The sequence below is a fragment of the Girardinichthys multiradiatus genome, chromosome X, assembly GCF_021462225.1.
Source record: "Girardinichthys multiradiatus isolate DD_20200921_A chromosome X, DD_fGirMul_XY1, whole genome shotgun sequence".
Classification (NCBI taxonomy): Eukaryota; Metazoa; Chordata; class Actinopteri; order Cyprinodontiformes; family Goodeidae; genus Girardinichthys; species Girardinichthys multiradiatus.
This window is the reverse complement of record NC_061817.1, coordinates 14,896,537-14,918,860: the sequence shown is the minus strand read 5'-3', so window position 1 is coordinate 14,918,860 and position 22,324 is coordinate 14,896,537. Positions and strand designations below refer to the sequence as shown.

At 41.9% G+C, this 22,324-nt stretch overlaps 1 protein-coding gene and 1 non-coding gene across 3 annotated transcripts; both read right to left on the bottom strand.

Annotated features, from left to right (window-relative positions):
- Positions 1-11,799: 11,799 nt before the first annotated feature.
- Positions 11,800-21,362, bottom strand: LOC124863233 (phospholipase B-like 1). 2 transcript variants are annotated; one of them, XM_047357531.1, is made up of 11 exons: positions 21,156-21,360; positions 20,481-20,703; positions 19,341-19,424; positions 18,808-18,949; positions 18,047-18,187; positions 15,909-16,053; positions 15,626-15,826; positions 15,405-15,545; positions 15,131-15,316; positions 12,488-12,594; positions 11,800-12,387 (listed from the first exon to the last, which is right to left on the bottom strand). In XM_047357531.1, the coding sequence occupies exons 1-11, from the start codon at positions 21,220-21,222 to the stop codon at positions 12,211-12,213; spliced, it is 1,614 nt and encodes a 537-aa protein (XP_047213487.1). In that variant the 5' UTR covers positions 21,223-21,360; the 3' UTR covers positions 11,800-12,210. The 2 variants fall into 2 exon arrangements, with proteins under 2 accessions (XP_047213487.1, XP_047213488.1); XM_047357532.1 differs by lacking the exon at positions 15,909-16,053 and having other exon boundaries at positions 15,626-15,791; positions 21,156-21,362.
- A 164-nt stretch (positions 21,363-21,526) lies between these two features.
- trnar-ccu lies at positions 21,527-21,599 on the bottom strand. The gene has a single exon. It is a non-coding gene; the product is annotated as a tRNA-Arg (tRNA).
- Positions 21,600-22,324: the final 725 nt, after the last annotated feature.

The following is a 22,324-nucleotide window of genomic DNA, read 5'->3' as shown; positions in this document are numbered from 1 at the left end:
GACAACATCTCCAGTATGTGGGGGCTTTTCCTCCTCCATCCTGCTACGCTGTAGAACGCATGAGTCTTCAAGAACAACAGGTGTTTAGCAGCTGGTACAGAGAAGCGAGCAAAGAGGTCTTTGACTTTAAGAAAGAAGCTATTCGTTATTGTAAAAATGACGTTGAAATTCTTTTTCAAGGATGCTTAAAATTCAGAGACGAGTTCTTTAAGGAGACAAGTGTGGATCCGTTTAAAAGTATCACAATAGCATCAGCCTGCATGAAGGTTTTTGTAACCAATTTCCTTCCTCCTCAAACCTTAGCCATTCCATCACCTCTGGACTACAGACGTAGCAGTAAAACGTTCTCCAGCGCGTCCATTCAATGGCTCGGCTGGATTGCAGACAGCAGAGCCATATTTATCGAGCATGCATTAAATAGGGGTGAAAAGAAAATCAGGCCATATTCAGTGGATGGGTATGCAGAGATTAACGGTGTCAAAGTTGCGTTTGAATTTTATGGCTGTTTTTTCCACGGCTGTAAAAAGTGTTACATGCCTCATGACAAGTGTCCGTTGAGAGGGGTCGCATTTGAACAGTTTTACGCAGCCACTGTTGAGAGAAGCAAGGTGTTACAAACTGTGTACGGCCTTCGTCTCGAAGTCATATGGGAGCATGAGTGGATTGAAATGAAAAAATCAGACCCAGGGGTGATCAGCTTTCTTGAGAAAGTTAATGCACCCGAACCGCTATCCCCCCGGGATGCGCTGTATGGTGGACGCACCTGTCCTATGAAGTTGAGGTACACAGCGGAACCGGATGAAACTGTACACTATGTGGATTACACATCTCTGTACCCTTATGTAAACGCCAACTGCGTTTTCCCCCTCGGACACCCCACCATCATTTACAAAGATTTTGATGACCCCAGCAGCTACTTCGGTATAATCAAAGCTGTGGTCTACCCACCACGTAACCTGTTGTTCCCTGTTTTACCTTACAGAACATCCCAAGGTAAACTTGTGTTCACTCTCTGCCGCTCATGCGCTGAATTAAATAACCAGTCAGGTCCCTGCATGCATAATGATCAAGAAAGAGCTTTGATGGGAGTCTGGGCGAGTGTAGAATTCTGTAAAGCGTTGGAGTGTAGTTATCGTCTTGCTAAAATCACAGAGGTGTGGCATTTTGAAAAGAGAAGTGATACAATTTTTAAAAGTTACATTCATTGCTTTTTAAAGGGTAAGCAGGAGGCTTCAGGCTATCCGTCTGAAGCAGTGGATCAGGAGAGTAAGTCAAAGTATATAAGCGACTACAAACTGCATCAGGGCATCCAATTAGACCCTGAGAAAATCGAGATGAATCCTGCCAAAAGGCAGGTTGCAAAATTGTGTTTAAACAGTTTTTGGGGGAAATTTGCGCAAAGAAGTGATCTGTCTCAGACCACAGTCATCACTAACCCTGAAGACTTTTTCAGCTTCATGTTCTCGAGTAAATACAGGGTTAACTATTTTCATTTTTTCAACCCTGAAATGTGTGTAGTGCAGTGGAACTACAGCAAACGTGTCATATATCCACCAAGTAAGACAAATAATGTGTTTATAGCAGCATTCACCACCGCTTATGCACGTTTAAAACTTCTCAGCAGCATGGAGAAGTTACAGGACAGATTGATTTATGTGACAAAAAGTGGTGAAACTCCTCTGGAATTGGGGAATTATCTGGGTGATCTTACTGACGAGTTAGATGGTGACAGCATTTCGGAGTTTGCATCGACAGGACCCAAGAGTTATGCATACCAGACCAAAAACCGTAAAAATGTAATGATACGTGCTAAAGGCATCACTCAGACGCATGAATGCAGCGAGAGGGTCAATTTTGACAGCATCAAAGGGCTGGTCGAGGGCTACTTACAGGGGTCAAGTGAGGGTGTCATTGAAATCCCTCAGCACACGATCAGGAGGGATAAAAGAGATTCCGTTTAACAAACGCGACATTTCTTAAAAAGTTTCGACTGGTGTATGATAAGAGACGTCTTTTTTCTGACGGGACAACTCTGCCTTTCGGTTATTAGAGTTGAAGAAGAAATAAAATAAAAAGTCACATGGATTTACAGGAGATTGATTTTGATCCTAGATTTAGAGCGCCTTTCTCATGTATGATAGTTGGACCCAGCGGCTGCGGGAAAACTTTCTTTGTAAAAAGTATTTTACAAAACTGTAATCATGTCATGGATATTGTTCCAGAAAATATTGTATGGATTTACACATCTTTTCAACCCATGTATGCTGAATTGCAGAAGATGAATAAAAATATTACCTTTGTGGAAGGATTGCCTCATTCTTTTGAAGATGAAAACCTGTTTCCTCCTGATCAGAATCATCTGATTATTCTAGACGATGTTATTGCTCAAGCCTCAGATGATGAAAACGTGATGAAGGTCTTTACCCAGTTTCGTCACCATCGTAATATGAGTGTTATGATGTTGACTCAGAATGTTTTTCATCAGGGGAAGTTCAGTCGCACTATTAGTTTGAACTGTAATTATATGGTGTTGTTTAAGAACCCGAGAGATAAACTCCAGCTGAATATACTGGCCCGCCAAATGTTTCCATCTCAAAAGGGTCTCTTCTTGGAGAGTTTTGAAGACGCAACGAGAGAAGCTCATGGATATTTAATCATCGATTTTACGCCTACCTGCCCAGAACATTTCAGACTGAGAACGGGGATACTTCCTCAGCAGTGGCCTGCTGTGTACGTACCCAGAACAAAGTAAGTCATCATGTCAGCGCGTATAAAAAGGAATTTACCATTATTCAGAGCTTTGTACCAGGCCTGTCCACAGAAACGTAAAGATATTCTCGCACACTGCTCTCCCGACTTTATTCAGGCTCTGTGCGAGATTGCACTGAATATCCTAAAAGGTAACATTAAACTATCACCCTCTCAACACCGACAATTGAAGAAACAAAGAAATATCATCAGATTGTTGGGTGATAAAAGAACCGGGATAAAAACTAAACAGTTGGCTCTCAAAAAGCAACGAGGTGGTTTTATTCTCCCCATCTTAACGGCTCTTGAACCCTTGATCGGTGATCTAGTGGGTGGAATCATCAGGAGATAATGTCTCTCAGAACATCGCAGAAGATGTTTCTCATTTCACCTCATCAATTCAAGCGTCTGACCCAGTCAGACACGTCCATCAGACAGACGGCGGAGGAGAATTTGGATGCTGAAATGAGAGCGATATTAAACGAGCCGGGTTTGACTTCTTATGAAAAAATCAAGAGATACGATGCTCTTCTCCAGAGGTATCTGACTTTACTTAAGCAAGGTGTCAAAGAAGAAAAACAGCGGGTCAGTTTAACGCTGCAGCGTGACACAGAGGTTCCTGAACATGAGCGGTCCCAAGAAAAACAAGGCCCAGGGCAGGACGAGGCCCCTAAGGATCAGGTTCTTACGGAAGTACTGAAAAGCCTTCCTAAACACAATCGTAAAAATGCCGAGTACATTTTGAAGAAATTATCCGAAAGAAGTGAGAGTTGGACTTCGCGAGGTGAATTTGTATTTAACGGAAATATTATAAAGGGGTCCCACATGATTGATTTGTTGAAAAATCTCATGCTTCCGTTTAAAAAATCTGGAGCATCACAAACCCGAGGATGGTCTGATTTTATACACTCCATGTCAGAAGTAAACATCCCTATATCTTCAGTCATTGAACCCTTATGCTCGTGAAGAATATAGACGTTTCAAAACAGAGGGTACATCTATTGAAAATGGGGGTACACCCCCCAGCGTTAAGCAGAGCAGAAAAAGAAGAAGAAGGCAGACTAACTCATTCTCCCTACGGTCGAGATCTGAGCTGGAAGATCCAAAAAATGCTGATGGGAGATCAACAAAGGTCTCTTCGTAAGACGACACTACCACCCCGATGGATTACATTTTCACCCATAAACCGTTATAAGAAAATGAAACATGTAGTCTATTTCTTTTCTCAATAAAATATTTATTGATTATATTTTCAAGTCTAACTTCGTTCTCTACTTCACACACTAACATATGATATCATTACACAAATATTAAATCATAAGAAGAAAAAAAAAAAACAAACAATGAAAAAAAAATAAGACATTTTAAATTCCATAACAATCCAGAAACATCTCCAAAGAGCATGTTCCGTGAGTATAAAATGTACAACTTTGATTAATGACACATTTCTGATATTTTTTCACAAAGTTAGATACCATTAAATCATTCTTAATCACATCTCCGGTGTATTTCGACAACACTTGCTGCATTGATAATCCGCACGCTCTATGACATAGATAAAAAATGCAATGGTGACCGCACACAGTGGACAGAGTGTTTTGAAGCTGATTATTATGATACAATATTTTTGAGGATCTGTCTTCTAAAAATGTTACGATGCTTGACGGGTAGAACTCGAAATCCGGAGAGAATCCATAAGAGTCAAAAAAGCTGGATTGACCATTCTCATCCAATGTCAGAGCTAGCCAGTGTTCCCCCGGCATGTGTGAAGGATGTGTATTCACGATAAAGTAGGCCGGCCCTGGGAATTTGTCAGCTAGCAGCGGCAGCTGGTCGCACGGCCACACCGCAAAACAAATCTCCCAGCAGATGACGCATCAGGCTCTCAATTTCATGATTATTCATGCCTGATTAGATTAATAATAATCCACCAGCACACGCCTCTTTGAATCAATCTCTAAAATAGAATCATAACAAGCGTAGATGATCAGCGTGGTGGTATATGGCAACGGGTTTCTGCAGCGCATTTCCAATCTTAAATTCCCACTGGAAACTGGAGATAGAGCATCTGTGTCCTCACCCGGGTTAAGATTAAATGTGAATAGAGAGTATCCTTGATTAAATTCCTGACGTGATTATACTCAGTGGAAGATCGTTTAGATGTCGTCCTGTAGCCGAAACAAGTTGTAATACTCTCTCACTGATGCCTTGGTTAAAATTGGCTGGAAGGCTTTTAGCAGGAATTTGTCTGCCATCCTTACACAAAGCTAAATATTCCATATCAAAATGATTAAAGTTCAAACGGATTGAGATTGCGTGTTCCTGTAAAAGCGTCCTGATCCAGTAACGCAACACCACATACTTGGAAAGATGCTAAGAAAGATTCTCTTGGTTGCATACCCTTGAATTTTCAGGGATGGAATATGTTTTACATTCACACGTGAAAGTGGATACAGAGCATTTGCTTTCATTAAAGCTGAAGCGTGCCCCAGTCGTACAGCTGGAGAGACAGTAACTTTTTTGATAAAAAGAGATGCTCCTAATATCCTGAGTTTGTAAGTGGAGTCTCTTGCGGCCATGAGACAAAAGGGCATCGTTGGCTCTTGTAAGTTTAATTTTAAGGCAACAGAGTTAAAAGAAGTCTCTCGAGCAGAAAAATATGTCTGCATGCAGGGGGCCTAGGAGATGTACCTCCCTGGAATTTGCCGTAAAGCCTGCTCTGCTGTTAAGACCTTGGTTAGGGCCGTTAGTTGTAACAATAGAGTTCAGAGCACCTGCGTGTCTTTATAAAAAAGACCGGAGCTAAACTGGGTTTTAAAGAATTCCTCAGAAAAGTTTAACAATGTCTCAATCATCGGCTCTATATGGATGTGTAGCGCTGGATTGTGAAAATCATTCGATCTACGAGAGTGACGTCACAACTGACTGAAGATGGTGTTTAACGGGTAGTTGATGAGCCCTACAGGTGCATCATCTGGCAGGTTTGTTCCATTCTCGTTAGTAATTTTCACTCTGAGATGCAACAGTGTATCGTTGAGATCCAGATACTTTCTCCATCTCCCGGAATGAAAAACTCGATCGGCCCTCCATCAGTGATTGCTGATAAAGGCGGATCTCGGTGTAAATTTTTCTTTCGATCGAATAGCTGCGTCATCGGGGCAGAAAATAAGTCCAACTCTGCCAGCGTGCACTCTGATGATTGTTATGTAAAAGAGCCATTATTTAAAATATCAAAATCTGCGGATGACTTCCTTCCTCTTCGTTTGTCAGCTGCGACTGATCTCCTTTTTCGCGTTTTGTCGTTGTTTTTTAACCGTCCTTAACGATCACCAGGGGGTCTTGTTCTGGGTCTTTTGGATTAAAACCATAATTCTGAACCTTCTTGGACCGTCGATGTGTGTAGAACCACTCATTTTACTCACGGCTCTACCGATGAACATCCGAAGCGATATTTGAGCAGCCGTTTGTAAGATGGGGTTTTGCAATTGCAAATCCTTTTTTTAACCAGAGGGGATACGAAGCGGAATAATTTTGAAAAATAATGATCCAATTCCGCGTCCTGTACATGACCGGGGCCCCATAAAACCCTGGCAGATTACCGCCTGATGACTTACATAGGTAATTTACAAAGCGATTTGGATCACGTCTCAAGACTAGATGTGCCATGTTCTCTCTTGCCTGCTTGAGCAGTGTGAATGACCAGCGTAATATGAATGATAACCAATCAATCTTAGAGGTTATATACATATCTCTGGAATAGTTTATACAAATAAAATTTATCTCAGGCTACGTTGTGATATCACCGGTCTGAAGTGTAGTCTTATGATGGTCTTTCCATAGACGAAATTTACAGGACGTTTTGGTCCGATTTAATTTCTATATTGATATTTCAATATGTCTTTGGAGACTGGAAGGTAGTGGGCGGGGTAAACGTCTGAGTAACCATATCACTGATGTGCCTTGTACTTTGACGGTCCGCAGTAAAGGTGCAAAAGTGTCGCCTACTATTTGAGGGCTGACCACGTCGCTGTAACAGTATAGGTGATAGAAACCAGCCTTTATATCCGCCGGAAAAGGAGCCAGTTTTGGTTCAGAAACATGAATCCATTCCCTGGTTTCACCGCCATCATATAAGCTAGAGTGCTGAAGAAGCGTATTTCAACGGACTATTTGCTTGAAATGCAAATCTCTTTGAACTTGCTGATTTAATGCGTAAACCCGATTCAATTTTTTGAAAAACTTTCCATCTCTGTCTCGAGTTGAATAACGCTGTTATAGTAGCACTTTGATCCTTTGCGTATTGATCTCCACATCACCAACCTTCCTCCATTCAAAGTAGGCATCATATCCGGTAAATTATGCCATGTATGAGGTATGAAATCTCGGCTAATGCAACCATCCATTGGCCTTCTAAATCATATGTTGAGCTAAATTTACACGGAAACTTGAACTGGTATTATTTTTAAACACTTCCATGCTAGCATTAGATGGAAGAGTAACGTAAAAGCCATCATCCTCTACCTGACGGTTCATGATGCTGTGTCAACTGTGAGGTTTAGTGCAAACCTTTTTATATCGTTTCGAAGTTCATCAAACTTGATCAACTGTTGAATTTCTCAGGCCAGTTTTTCCAGCTTACAAAAACCTGTTTGACTCCCTTTGACCGTACGTCGTTTTAATATTTTTCCACTTGATACATCTTGTAGTTAAAATATTTTACTTTTTGAAGTTCCTCAGCGTACAAGGAACCCTCGATAGGTTCTCCATCCAAATCTTTGAGTTTGTATACAGGAGGAGAACGGGGTATCGGTCATAGACTGTAAACACTTCATCCTGTAAAACTCTGTTCGTATTTTTTGTCAAACACTCCACGGAACTTGGATATTCTGACAAGATCCCCTTGTTTAAACGTTGTCACTGAGTCCTTGCAATATCTGTGGACTTGACATCATACGATTCTGAAACACTTGAAGGCATTTTCTGGGGTCACTTCCATAGGGCTATCTTTAATGCTGGAGTGGTAGGAATGGTGTGTAGCTTCTAGCTAGGTTTTGCAGTACATCGACGTACCGCGGGTATTGTTAGCTGTAAAATATCTCCCACATCCTTGTTTTAATGTGCGGTTAAATCTCTTGACCACTGAAGCTTTTGCTCACCTCGCTGTGGCAAAATGTTCAATACCGTGTTTCTCCATTAAAACTTTAAATTTCTTGTTAAAAAATTCTTTACCCGGAATCAGTCTGAAGTTTTTTGGGGTCTGACTTTCTGTAAAACTGATTCAATGCCTTTACCACCTCAGAGCGCTGTTTTCCTCTTCAAAACTCGTACCTACGCCCTTTTTGAAAAGATGTCAATGACTGTTAATAAATAATTATAACCATCATTTTCCATGGCCAGAGCTTGCATGTCACAGAGATCAGCCTGGAACTGCCTCAATGGTCTGGTGACAAAAACTCTGTTTCTCGGGAAACTTTATTCTTGCAGGTTTATGTAGAGTATAGGTATCTTCTCCTGATAAAAAATCTTTAACTTTTTTCAAACCGCAACCTTTCTTTCCCGTTTCATCTTGCATAAACCATCCTCAGCCTATCTACACCCCCAAAACTTCCCGGATTTGAAGGGCTATAATATACTTTCTTCATCAGCCGTCTTCCTGCCATCTCTGCCTTATGCTCACTCTGCCGATTACTTGTTAAATAATGAGAAAAAACACACAGGAGGGTAGATTTATCCCTTTTTTTTTTTTTTTTTTTTTTTTTTTTATTTAATATAAACAAAAAACAACCAGAAAACAAATCAGATAAAATGCAGATGAATTCAAACCTACTAGCTTTTTAAACAACACTTTTGGGAAAGGTTACTATGTTCCTACTTTAATTGTATTTAATAGTAAAAAGAAAAAAGAAGAAAAATCATATAATGCAGATTAACTAAAGTACTGGAATACTCAAAAAAAAAAAAAATGATACAACAACAAGTGATCAAACATGTGAAGATCAGTTTGTCAGTCCATAGCACTCTGAAACAGAGTTAAGTTGTTTGAGATGTTTCTCATCGACCATGCGATCATAAACGTGCGCTATTGCACTGTGGATGCCGATTCAGTTCATATAAAACCGTCTTGGCAATCGTCTTCACTCTGAAGTCATCCGCTTGTATGCTTCGAAGTACCAGAAGATTCTGAATAGCAGGAATGAGTTTGGGGGTTACGAGTCGTCGTACGATGCGTTGAAAGTTGACTTGGGTAATAATCCTCCCCCAGTACCTCCAGGCAATGGTGTTTGAACGCTGGCTTGGGTGGTTCGTTATACATCCATAGCAGGTTTCTCTGAGATAGTTCAAAGAGGTTATGTTGAATAAATGAAGTATCGCTGTTTTCACCGTATGATGAGGGTGGTTGAGAACCAACCGTAAATTTCCGTCCTCCTGGTTACTCTCATCCTCTGCTGAAGGCTGAGGGTCCTCCATCGGTTCCAGGGTTTGTGTAGGGGCTTCGGTAGAGGGTGAGTAGCCGGTGGCTACCTCCTCCTCCACGACCACCTTCATGTCTTCAGGCAGGACATTCGCGTCTACAGACTCAGTCATGAATAGCGGTGATGGTGAGCAGAGGTCTGGAGAAAGCGGTAGATATTTCATGTTGTATCCTGTAGGTGATGCAGGACTGTAGTGGTTCTCTGAGAATGAGGATGTTGAGGTGGATGGTGAGAAGAGGTCAGGGGAAGGCGGATGATATGGTCCATGTTGAGCTTTCATCGTGCTCAGGAGAGAAGTGGATCTCTGCTCGGTGGTTGTAGAGATCCCTGTATGGTGTCGGTCCATTCATTCTCATGATACGATTCTCAGTGTCTGTGAGCTTGCAGTTATCCCCCCGTATATATATCATAGGAAGGGGCGTGTCCTCAGAAGAGGGTTCGTTCTAAACGTAAAACAGGAAACGTCAGCGTTTTTTTTCACTGACATGACATCGATCCAACTTCGTGACTTTTGGAAAAGGTCGGAAAGACGATGTCCATTTCATCATCTTCTTCTGCCCAAGCTTCAAACGGCAGAGCCAGCATTGTCTTGAATACGCCGCAGTCTTGATTGAAAGCCTCCAACACAAACAGATCTGAGGGACTCGTCCGGTTGTTCCTGCGTCTGCTTGCCCGAAAAGACCAGCGGCCATTTGCTGGGTTTTTGACCCCCACTGCGCTAAAGAGAGGTTCTCTCTCAGCTATTTCAACATCGGAATGTATAATGAACATTCTCGGCCCGTTTTAACAGGTCGAGGAGACAGTTCATTTTCTTCTTCTTCTTCTTCCTCCCTCTCCTGCCGTGAGACTGTTTCAGGGCTATCATTAAGGTGCGGGATTGCAAGCTTTAACACAGCCCCGTCGCTGTGGGTGAGTGTACACAGAGCCAGTGATCCATTAAATACCTCATCTTGATCCAATTGTACAGGCAAAGCTCTTCCTATTTCATACATGAAAAATAACCCCAGCTGCCAACCAGGCCATATGGCTCCAAGACCATTCTTCCTGCAGAGTCTTGAACGGGGGTCTTTGTACCCTGCAGATGTAGTATGTTGATTTCTTAGGAGCATTCAATTCACGGGATGAATACTGGTAGACGGTCACTGGGGTTTCGCACAGAACTGACATACCTCTTGGCCGAACCGAGGTCCTGATTTTCAACCATGGTTGTTGAAGTTGATGTTGGATCCTCATCATCGGTAGAGTATGTCAACGACGGGAATTCCGATAGGTATCTCCGTTGAGGAATTATGATGCAGTTTGCTTGTTCATCATCATCATCTGGGCACGCGTTGCGTTTCTCCTCCGCTGACGATAAACTCTCTTAACTCTAGCCATTGTTGAACGGGTGGTCTTTTTTTCCAAACGAATGCTGCATGTAAAGGGCAGAGTTTTATCTCTGTATTAAAGTAAACACTAAGGCACGCCCTATTGTTTTCATTGGGTTATTCAAGGTTTAACGATGCTTACAAACCACCCCCCTATTTTAATTGTTGCTGATGGCCAAACAGTTTCCGATAATACCATATTGTCTTGTCTAGTTATAACAAAACACACCCCGTGTTTTAATTGACTCATTTAAGGTATTTGCCCTAATGAAAACAACCAATCAGCATCCACTGTTACGCCCCCTGGACACACCACCTGCTTGACCACGTGACCTCCTGCCCACATGGCGCCCATATGGCCCCCCACCGGAAATCCCGCCCTCACCGGAAGTCCCACCCACCTGTCAAAAAGTTTGATGAAAGGGTGTACTTAAATTCTCTGCAGCCCTAGCGATGTCTCCTTAAACCAGTAACTGGCTTGAAGACTGAGCTGGTGATCTTGTGGAAGTATGATTCAGGTACGTAAGTGAATACAGTACAAACAAAACAAAAGCTTATAAACTTGGAATTACTAGAAGCAAGGTTCTAATCCCAGCCTGGGGTCTTTCTTCATGGAGTTTGCATGTTCTCCCAGTGCATACGTGGGTTTTCTTTGGGTACTCTGGCTTCATGAGTGTTAGGTTCATTGCTTGCTCTAAATTGTCCTTAGGTGTGAGTGTGCGTACATACATATTTATCCTGTGTGTCTCTGTGTTGCCCTGGGATGGACTGGAGATAGGCACCAGCCAAAACCCTCCCGCACCCCTACAAGGACAAGCAGCTATAGACAATGGATGGATAGATGGATAGAACACATCAAGGCTGCACAATATATCACAAATCATCTTAGCAATATTAGCGGGTGCAATATTCATATCGCAAAGGACTGTTTGGAATGCAATAATCATTTGCTATATAGATAGGCATATATCGCAACTAATACCATCATTGCAATATTTTCCAATATTATCTCTACCACAAGATTTTCTAAAATAAAGGGATTTGTTTTATGTCTAGCATTCCTAGAACACATCTAAATCAACATGGATGCCCTCCAGAGTTTTAGTGATTTCACAAGCATTTTGAACACAGTGCTCAAAGATCAAAACAAAACGAAGATGGTAAAATGTAAAAATGTAATAAAAAGCACATTTACAACATAACACACAGGCTTAGAGAAAAACACAAACCTGAGATGTTGCTTTATTGGCATAGATTTAAAGTGAATAAATCACATCAGCAGAGAGAATCAGCACCTATTGCACTGTTTACATTCAAGTGATTAAAAGATAACATAGTGCATTGATTTGGTACGTTTACTAAAGTTGCTGTCAGTGTTCAAGATACCAAAAGAAACACACTCCTGTGACTGTAAATAGATAATTCCTTATACTGTGAGAGCACAAATTACAGAAAAATGCACATTGAAATGCTGTTTGGACGTTGAACAAGCTTCGTTCATTCGGAGAGATGTTCTGTATACAGATTGTACCTGTGGCCCTGGGGATTCATCACACAAAAAGCCTCTGGGAAGAAGACTTGCTTCGTTTCTTTGCAAACACACACACACATCCACACACAGCTCATGGCTCAAACAAACGAGGCTGCATCCTGACAAACGTGAAGTTGTAGTACCGCGGCAGGCCCTGGTGGCTGATGCTGCTGAATTTATCCCAGAAGAACGGAGGGAGCCCGTCCTGCGTCGTCGGCCCGTTCACCGCCTCTGCCACAAAGTCACCCGCCATGTTGAAATCTGTCACCTGGATGGAAAGCAAAACAGCGAGTTACAACCTGAGAGAGGCTACAAACAGACTTAAAAAATAACTCTTCCTGTCTATGGTCATCCTGATTAAGTCTTACTTTAGTGTCATAGCAGCCTCCTGGTGAAGGTTTTTCTGATTTCAGGTCATTACGGCAACAGATGGTTTTGCAGGGGTTGCCCTCAGAATACGGATCTTTCTTGTAGTCTGAAAAGAAAACCCAACCAATGAAACTAAAGCATTTGTTTACACGTACTGATTAATGATGTGTTGACACTTCTGGATGGATAACTAAACCTTTACAGCAATATTTCACAGTATTCAAATGCATCAGTGAACTTCAATTACTAATGACCCTGTTGCCACAACACCAATATTCATAACATGGAGCACTTTTGACAGATACTGAGCACTACAGACCATAAACACCCTGAAAGAGCTGTAGTTTTAGAGATACTCTGTCCAAGTTGTCTAGTCTTCTGAATTTGGCCCACGTCAAACTCACTCAAATAATTTGACTTGTCTATATTTGTTCACTTTGTGCCTAATACTGTTTGTCCCACCCACTAACAGGTGCTATGTAGAATAGACAATCTATGTTGTTTAGTAGAGGAAAAATGACACATAGTTTGTCATAAACGTGTTAAACAACTTAAAAATCAGGAAAAGGAAATAAAGTAAAAGCTTTTGAATGGACTTCCAGAATTAATCAGAGCTAAATCAGAACTAAATCAGTGGGATCACCTCAAGAGGGCTGTGGAGCATGAGATTTTCTCACAATACGACAGATTTGGGGAAAACCTTCGTAAGAAATATTGGGCAAATATTAAGTCAAGATATGTAAATCTGATAGAATCCTACCTATGAAGACTGAATGCTGAAACTGAATGAAAGGTGTTTCAATAAAGTAATAGTTTAAGAGTGTACACACTTATTAAACAGGGTTATTGATTTTTTAAAATTTTATATTTGTTTGTTTTCAGTTCAATTGTACAGGATAGATTTCACATGAGGAAATGTTTAGGAGATGCCTGGACCACCTCAACTGGCTCCTCTTGATGTGGAAGAGCAGCGGCTCTACTCCGAGCCCCTCCCGGATGGCGGAGCTCCTCACCCTATCTCTAAGGGAGTGCCCGGACACCCTACGGAGGAAGCTCATTTCAGCCGCTTGTATCCGGGATCTCGTTCTTTCGGTCATGACCCAAAGTTCATGGCCATAGGTGAGGATAGAAACGTAGACCGACCGGTAAATTGAGAGCTTCGCTTTTCGGCTCAGCTCTCTCTTCACCACAACGGACCGGCATAGCGTACTCATTACTGCAGCAGCAGCACCGATCTATCTGTTGATATTCCATTCTCCCCTGACTTATGAACAAGATACCCAGATACTTGAACTCCTCCACTTGAGGCAGGAACTCGCCTCCAACCTGAAGAGGACAAGCCACCCTTTTCCGGTCGAGAACCATGGCCTCGGACTTGGAGGAACCTATCCTCATCCTAGTTGCTTCACACTCGGCTGTGAACCGCCCTAGCGCATGCTGTAGGTCTTGGCTAGAGGGGGCCAGCAGGACCACGTCATCTGCAAAAAGAAGAGACGAAATCCACTGGTCCCCAAACCAGACCCCCTCCAGCCCTTGGCTGCGTCTAGAAATCCTGTCCATAAAAGTTATGAACAGGACCGGTGACAAAGGGCAGCCCTGCTGGAGTCCAACATGCACCAGGAACAGGTCCGACTTAGTGCCGGCAATGCGGACCAAACTCCTGCTCCACTTGTACAGAGACCGGATGGCCCCTAATAAAGGGCCCCCAATTCCATATTCCTGGAGCACCCCCCACAGGGCATCATGAGGGACACAGTCGAATGCCTTCTCCAAGTCCACAAAACACATGTGGACCGGTTGGGCAAACTCCCACGAACCCTCGAGTACCCTGTAGAGGGTATAGAGCTGGTTCAGTGTTCCACGGCCGGGACGAAAACCACACTGCTCCTCCTGAAGCCGAGGTTCGACTATCAGCCGGACTCTCCTCTCAAATACCTGTAATCCTGTATATCCTGTGTAGTCCTGGGGTACTGTAATCCCCCTATAGTTGGAACATACCCTCCGGTCACCCTTCTTATGAAGGGGGACCACCAACCTGGTCTGCCAGGCTAGAGGCACTGTCCCCGACTGCCACTCAGTGTTGAAGAAGCATGTCAGCCACGACAGCCCCACAACATTCAGAGACTTAAGGTACCTAGAGCGGATTTCATCCACCTCTGAAGCCCTGCCACCGTGGAGCTTTTTAACCACCTCTGTGACTTCAGTCTGGTTGATGAAAGTGTCCAACTCCATGTCTCCAGTATCTGCATTCACCACGCTGGGACTGAGGAGATCCTGCATGATAATATCCCCAGTCAAGGTCAGCAGCTCCCCAACTCCACTGTAAACAATGTTGGTGAAGCACTGCTTCCCTCTCCTGAGGCACCGGACGGTTTTCCAGGCATGTCCCACCGGGAGGAGGCCCAGGACACGCTGGAGGGACTATGTCTCCCGGCTGGCCTGGGAATGCCTTGCACAGGAGTCTGCTGACCCGGTCCTTGATGAAGCGGACGACGACGAAAAGTTTAGAATTTTTTTTTACATGGTCTGAATTTTTACATCACAGACACCTGGCCTTTTAACAAGGGTTTGTAGACTTTTGAGGGCCACTATAAGTTTGAATGAAAATCACTGATGCTACAAAGTGACATTAAATAACTCACCATTGAACCTCATGATGTGTTTCAAAGAGTCCAGATCCTTCACATCAGCCTGGTCGCGCCGGAAGATTTTGGCTCTGGGACATAGGTCGTAGGAGAAGTCCTCTCCATACTTCCTCCACATTTGCCCGTATCCGCTCAGGATGTAGATGTTCTGGTGGAAGGGAATGTTGTAGGACGGCCAGTGACCTGCATCAACCGAAAGCCGAAAGGAACCGTATGCTTTAGAGATCGACAAGACAAGTGGTGTCAAAAACAGAAAAGGATGACGTGTTACCTCGGCGCAGAGCTTGTGTCTGATCAGAGTATTCCACCAAGTCAGGGATCTGCTCCACCACGGTCAGAGCACCGTCATCAATGCTGTGACCCAGCTTAACTTTGCTCCTGTCCACCACCATGTACTGGTTGTTGTAGGTGCCTGCAGGGATGGTTAGCAGAGGAAGGAGTGGTAAAAAGGTGCATTCAAAGGTGCATATAAGATTACTGTGATCCACTGACCAGAGTTGTACTTTGAGAAGATTTTGGCCCATTCTTCTCCTGTGTGAGCCAAGCTATGAGCCAGTCTGACCCTCTGCCACGCCAACAGGCTGTTTGGAGTGATTTTATCAAATAGGGAGAAATTAAAGACGTTATTGGTGGTCTGGGTCATCATCAAACCACTACCCAAAAGGTAGAAATCATCCAGAGACACAAGAAAACCTGGAGAGAACAAAAAAAGAACTGATTAGTCAGACAGAAGATTTTGAGAGACAAACAGAAACTGTCCTGGGCCTTCTGTTACCTGGGTAGCTGCTGAACGATAGTTTCCCAGTGGCTGCGTGGGCCTCAGAGATGTGAAAATCCCAGTGTTTGTAAATGCGCATGGTGGCAGCGTAGGTGTACCAGCTGGAATGGGCAAACAGGAGGTTCTCATAGCCTGGAAGCATCTATGGAGGAAGACACCAGACAGTTGAGTGGACATAAGGTTTATGGTTCAAAAACACTTTTCTATACAAGATGTATTGCATTATATTATTACTGTCATAATTTATAGGCTCCCTTCCCAATAAAAAAATTAGCCTGAGCGTTGATGATCTTTACAGCGTCCTGGAGGGATTTATTGATTTTCTGAGAAGAATAAGGTTTGCTCCCATCATGTATGATGGAGTATTAGAGACCTCCACAACATTTTTGAGTGTGCACAGATCATCATGGTTTCATCATGGCATATCAGGGTCCTGGGTGCAGAATGGAGAAGCCTGTGAACAGCAGTGACATCTTGTCTGAACATTCACTTTCATAGAACATCTGAACCAGGACTGGTCATACTGGCCTCACACCAAGGCCATCGTGGATGGAGCGCTCTGAAAAATGTATTGTAAGGCTCTTTATCAGGTTGCAGCTTTGCCACCTGTATCTCGCCATTGTTTTAGCTGCAAGCCAAAGGATCTGATGAAAAGGGCAGCAATCGGCAACCTTCACACCAGTGAAGTAACAAGCTGTTTGTTGTGTTAACAACAACTTATCAGTTTTAAGGATGATCAACTCAGATCAAAAACAGCACGAGTTACAATGAAGAGTGTAACTGGGTAAAAATGGGGTTCCATGATATTAGGAAGCCTCTCAGTTGTGATATTATTGCTGAAAATTCCAAAGATGATATCGATTATGATTAAACCAAATTTACCTTCCTTTTTTCTTTGTTTTTTATCATAATGTCTCCCAAACTCTGCATGAGCTTCTTCATCTCAGTCTAACAAGTCTATTGCAGGTGTGAACATCAGGGTCAGGGAGATGTCCATGTAACAGTCCATATTATTGGCATGTAGAGCATAAATGCATGGAAGATAAAACTATAATTGAATTCAAGCAGTCCTTTTTAACTGCAATATTATACATATTGATATTGTGATGGCAATTCTAATTAGGTATATTGTGCAGCTCTAGGTAAAATATGGTACAATTGGAAAGAATAATCTGAAAACATAACTGACCTAAACGCTTCAGAATTATACTTTGTTGTGTTTAATTGTGTCCTATTGGGTAATAATAATGGATAAACAAATACAGGATCATTAACTTGTAGAAGATGAAGCAAAACTAGAACTGCACTGCACAAAAAAAATAAAATAAAAATGTAATTCCAATAAGGCAGCAACAGGTTAGTTAACACAAAAATCAACTCTTTACTTCTAATTTTGTACATAAAGACCACCTTAATGTCATACTGGAAAGAAAGCACATATTTAACATTTAAATGAACTGGTGTCTTCCAGGTTTTAAATCTAACCTCAAGTGTAGAAAGCAACACACCACAGATTCCATCAATTTGCCTTGACAAAATTAATCTGTAAGAAATCAGGTATTCACCAACAATTCTAGACAAATTGAAAAAATACAGATGCAATGATCACGCTTTTCCTGGCCGAAACCGATTTCAGATTTTGTTTTTATTTAAAGGAATGTAACAAGTTTGATTGAAGTTGTAAATTTAAATCCAATCCAAATTAAAAACTTATTATTATCTCCATTTATGCATCAGAAAATATGTCCCTAACTCTTATCTGATTTTTAAGTAACTTTAAAACTGCACATCAACGGACTGTTGGTTGATCCACTCCTATACTAAAACTGTGGAAATTCTTAGTTTGGATGCGTTTAATGAATAGAAACAAATCTGTTTTGTTTCTGTATCTGGCCTGCAGATCACTGATCAGAGCCGATTCCAATCCCTGGCGGGTTGATCAGTGCATTTCAAAAATATGTAAAAGCCTGGAATTTAAAGTAGGTGTACTTTCTTTTTAGCATGATTGTATGTCAGCTGGCACATTGCTGATGTGCTCTGCAGACATTTTGAGGAAGTGTGACCTTATACTTTGTTTTGCTGACAATTCTTTTGAAAGGGGCATCAATCTGGCTGAATCAGATTAGGTATCTCACCTTGATGAGAGCTGAGCAGTGCCCCATCCCTGGGAGTTTGAAGTCTCTGAGCGGAGAGTTGGAGCTGGGAACCAAGGCTGGGATCAGATCCAGCAGGTCTCCCACACTGTTTAGGAACTGGACATCAAAAATCAACAGTGGCTGTGGGAAGGATGGCAGATTAACAGCTGGTCAGCAAATGAAAACAAACAGAGCTGCTGCCTCCACTGAGGAGTGAGGATCAAAAACTAAATATTATTTTGCTGACAGACCTCAAGCTCCATAAGAAAGCATGGTAACTGTAACATATTAGGTTCTGAACTGCTGCTACTTTACTCATTTATTTACCATATAGGAATATAACTGTAGCACATTAGAAGAGAAGATTAAAAACTAACCCAGTAAAACCCTGGATCTACATGTGCTCTGGTAAAACAATATTCAGATTTTCCTTTTAAATGTCAAACTTTACAGAGAGAAGTTTGGTTGGCCTTGGAACTTCCTTATTCTAAATATGAACGTAGCAATGTGTTTTTTTAAAAGATCATGGTCTGTGAGATGAAGTGTGAATCATAAATAGAAGATATAAGATATCCCTTACAACAGGTTTATAAGTAAAAAACATTCCTTGTGCAATTTGATTCCAGATATTAATGTCTGGAGATGCCTGGAGACTCTTCTTACTGTATTTTGCATTTCATGATTGTTTCAAGTTTTTTTTGGGGTGCATTTGGCCATGCGTTGTTTTTGTGACATAAAATTTTGAAGTATGTCTTATTGACCTTCTTTCCTTGCTTCTTGGCCCAGTCTGCCACTCCAGCTTGCAGGCCGTCCATCTGGGCAATGATGAAGCCCATGTGCTTCCACAGAGGATCAGAGCTTTTGTTGAGCTTCACCTGCTCTCTGACCCACGAGTCCTGCTTCCTGTGAGGCCGAGATTTCCTGTTTAGTTATTATTCACTGTCACCTGCAAAAAAAAAAACTGAGCGCACACTAAGATGTTCCACAGACAAGAGCTGTGCTGAGCTGTCACATGCTAAAAAAAGGACCACTGAACTCAGACATCTGTAAACACGTCAACATCGTTGATGAGTTAAAAGCAAACAGATGCATTGATCCGTGTGCAGTATAGTTGATGACTGAAGACAGGCATTAAATATCAGCCGCATCACATGACTGAACCATGAACTGAACTGAGAAACGGATATGAAAGATGATGACTGCCATGTGTACCTCGGACTGCCTACTGTTTGTGGGGACAGTTCTGCTAGTGCTGTGGCTTTCGTTTCTTAAAGGGAAAACAGAACATACTTACGCTATGAAAGTCTTAACTGGATCCAGGATCTTCGGGTCGGTGATCAGCTGTGGATACATGTTGGTGTAGTGGTCCATCATCTGCCTCAGGAAGGAGAGCAAGAATTGTTACTGGACAAATGGGTTAGGAAACATTGAAAGAGAGGATTATAACAGTATCTGTATCTGGGATCTGTTTTCAGTTGGTTTAATGGATTTCTACTGTGCCTTGCAAACCTACTCATGACCTTTGAAATTTTACACATTTTGTCAGCTTATCACTACAACCTTCATTGACACATCAGGTACAATGTAGAACTGAAAGGCAAATGAGAAATGAGTGTCTGAACAGAACTTTTTAAGTGTTGGCAAATATTCTCAATTTGATTTAGGTCTGGCCTTTGACTGGGCCATTTTAACACATGAAAATGCTTTTGTCTATACCATTGCATTGTGGTTCTGATTGTATATTAAGCGACATTGTCCTGCAGGCTTCAAAAGGTTTTCTTCAGAGTTTGCCTTGTATATAATTCACTCTATCTTCCTCCTACAACTAAGCGTCCCACAGCATAATGCTGCCACCGCCATGTTTCACTGAGGGGATAGTGTGTCCACGTTGAAGTGCAGTGTTAATTTTCTGGCACAGACTGTAAGATGTTCACAGCTACATCAGGTTTGAACAGCTTCTGTTTTTTCTTAAAAAAGGTCTCTGCACAGCATGATCTTGCCACCACCATGTTTGACCAGGTGTACAAGGAACAGCTGTACTTTTATATTGGGATTAAATTACTCTATTTCTCAAGTAGATGACCTTTAAAGGCAAAAAGTTGCACTAGATTTTATATAGGGGTATCAGAAAAAGGGTGGATGAACATATATGCATGCCACTCTCTTCAGATTTTTATGAAAAGATTTTAACAACCATGTATTCTTTTCCATTCGCTTAATGAATATTAACAACTTGTGTGTATTATGTGTGCATCATATAATGTTCCAAAAAATATGGTTGTAACATGACAAACTTTGCAAAAGTTAAAGGGGTATGAACACTTCTGCAAGGCATTGCTCTCATCTATCAGTAGGCTTTCATCTACCATAGCCTTACCTTACAAACATGCTTAATATCATAAAAAGATACAGTAAGGTAATGAGAGCTTCTTACTGGGCAGTGAGGAATCCCTCAAGGTACCCAGCCAGGAAGAAGGTCAACTCGTCCGTTTCAGGAGTCTTTCCATATCCTGCACGGATCTCCAGGACACTCCAGCCTGTACTGGAGAGGGTGTCGTTCAGGTACCCATATGCATCGCCCTCAGTCTCCATCACTCCCTCCTTTAGTACCACAAGCTTTTGTTCTGGGTCCCAGTACACAGTGGCAGCTGTCATATCTAGGCAGAGATCAATATTGTCAAACATCTATAAAATGGCGACATTAATCAAACACCAATTCATTCAAATGCTTCTTTGAATGTAATGAACAACCCACACTTAATATTAAAGCTACACCTTCAGTGTACCACCAGTCCTGAATGTGTAACTTGCAGTTAAGAGTCATATTACATATAAATAATAATTTTCAGTTTTGTTGAACTTAAATAGTTTGATCCCCATGAAAGTGCAACTTTAACTCGTATTTTATGACGGGATGCCTTATTAACTAATTAAGTAAACCAGTCGTCTCCAAGACACCTCAAATCACAGCAAGTGAATCCAGTAAACTTATTTAAACTTGTTTTTAGGCTTTCAACCAGCCACTAGTCTGCAGGTAAATTCCATGAAAGTAAAGTTAGTTGATCCATATACAACCACCAGCGATTATCCCAACAGTCTTCCTACTTACTGTCAGCAGCGAAGGTCGTCAATACATGGACTGAAAGGAAGACACAAAGCTTCATTATTAATAGCATGTTTGCAAAAATGCAGTGAGACGCTAGGTGTGGAGCAGCATGAAGAAACAAATGAACTAAACGAAATGGAAGCAACGAGGAAATCTATGTTATGAGACCGAGGGAAAGTCCAGGGTAGTTCGAGAGTCACGGGAGCGGAGCGCTTCCTGATTGGCCGAGAGACCAGGAAAAAAAAGGAACAGCGAGTAATGAATGAAAAAGTCATGGATAAATAGCCAGGTAAAGTTCATGTTGTATCTGCAACAAGCTGAAAATATAAAAAAGTAGTAATATGTCAGACGTCATACAGGGTATACAAAAGGACCACCCCAGATGGGACTCGAACCCACAATCCCTGGTTTAGGAGGCCAGTGCCTTATCCATTAGGCCACTGGGGCATCATACAGAACGTCTGTGAAAACCGATAAATAGTTGTTGCATTCCTGCTGTACCCTGCTCGCAAATTGGTTTATTTTTGTGGCAGTTCACAAGTTATGAAGGGAGGCTGTCATAAACATTCCTAATTTTAATTAAATTGTCGGTTATCAAGTACGAAACGTCCCCTGCTGAATATGAACTGACGCATGGTCGTTGATGGGAAGTGAACTGAAAAAGTCGTGTACTTCGATCATGAAATGACCAGCACCAATTTTAAACCTTAAACACAGCATTGTAAACCAATGAATTTAAAATTAACATTTATTTTATATTTACAACTTCTCGGACATTTCTTCAGTGTAGAAAGAAAAACCAAGCAAACAATATACTAGAAAAGACAAGTTAACCGTCTAAAACTATGAAGCAACGCGCAGTAGGTACATTGTGTTTGTAAGCAGTTGATTTTCATAAAGTTACATCCATTTTAAAGATGGTGTAGCATTTTAGAGACCTAATTAGCTGCTTCACTTTGAGATCTGTTAGTGTTGCAAGTAACTGGGGCTAGAGTGCATTGCGAGTTAAAAATTCCCTCCATTAAACTACATAAAACAAAACAAGACTCAAAAACAACGATTTATTTCAGCACAAAAACCTCAATAGTTCCTGTTACTGTAGTGAAGTGAAATCTGGTGCATTGCTGCCCTCCAGTGGCCACTTACAGTATAGCAAGTTCAAACAGGAGCTC

What these genes read in the sequence shown, in the direction of transcription:
- LOC124863233 (XM_047357531.1), bottom strand. Translation starts at nt 21,222, where the DNA reads ATGCTATTAATAATGAAGCTTTGTGTCTTCCTTTCAGTCCATGTATTG. An exon ending in GACGACCTTCGCTGCTGACA is followed by an intron (nt 20,704 to 21,155) that starts GTAAGTAGGAAG and finishes ATCTCTGCCTAG; the next exon opens with ATATGACAGCTGCCACTGTG. An exon ending in GACACAAGCTCTGCGCCGAG is followed by an intron (nt 15,317 to 15,404) that starts GTAACACGTCAT and finishes CGGTTGATGCAG; the next exon opens with GTCACTGGCCGTCCTACAAC.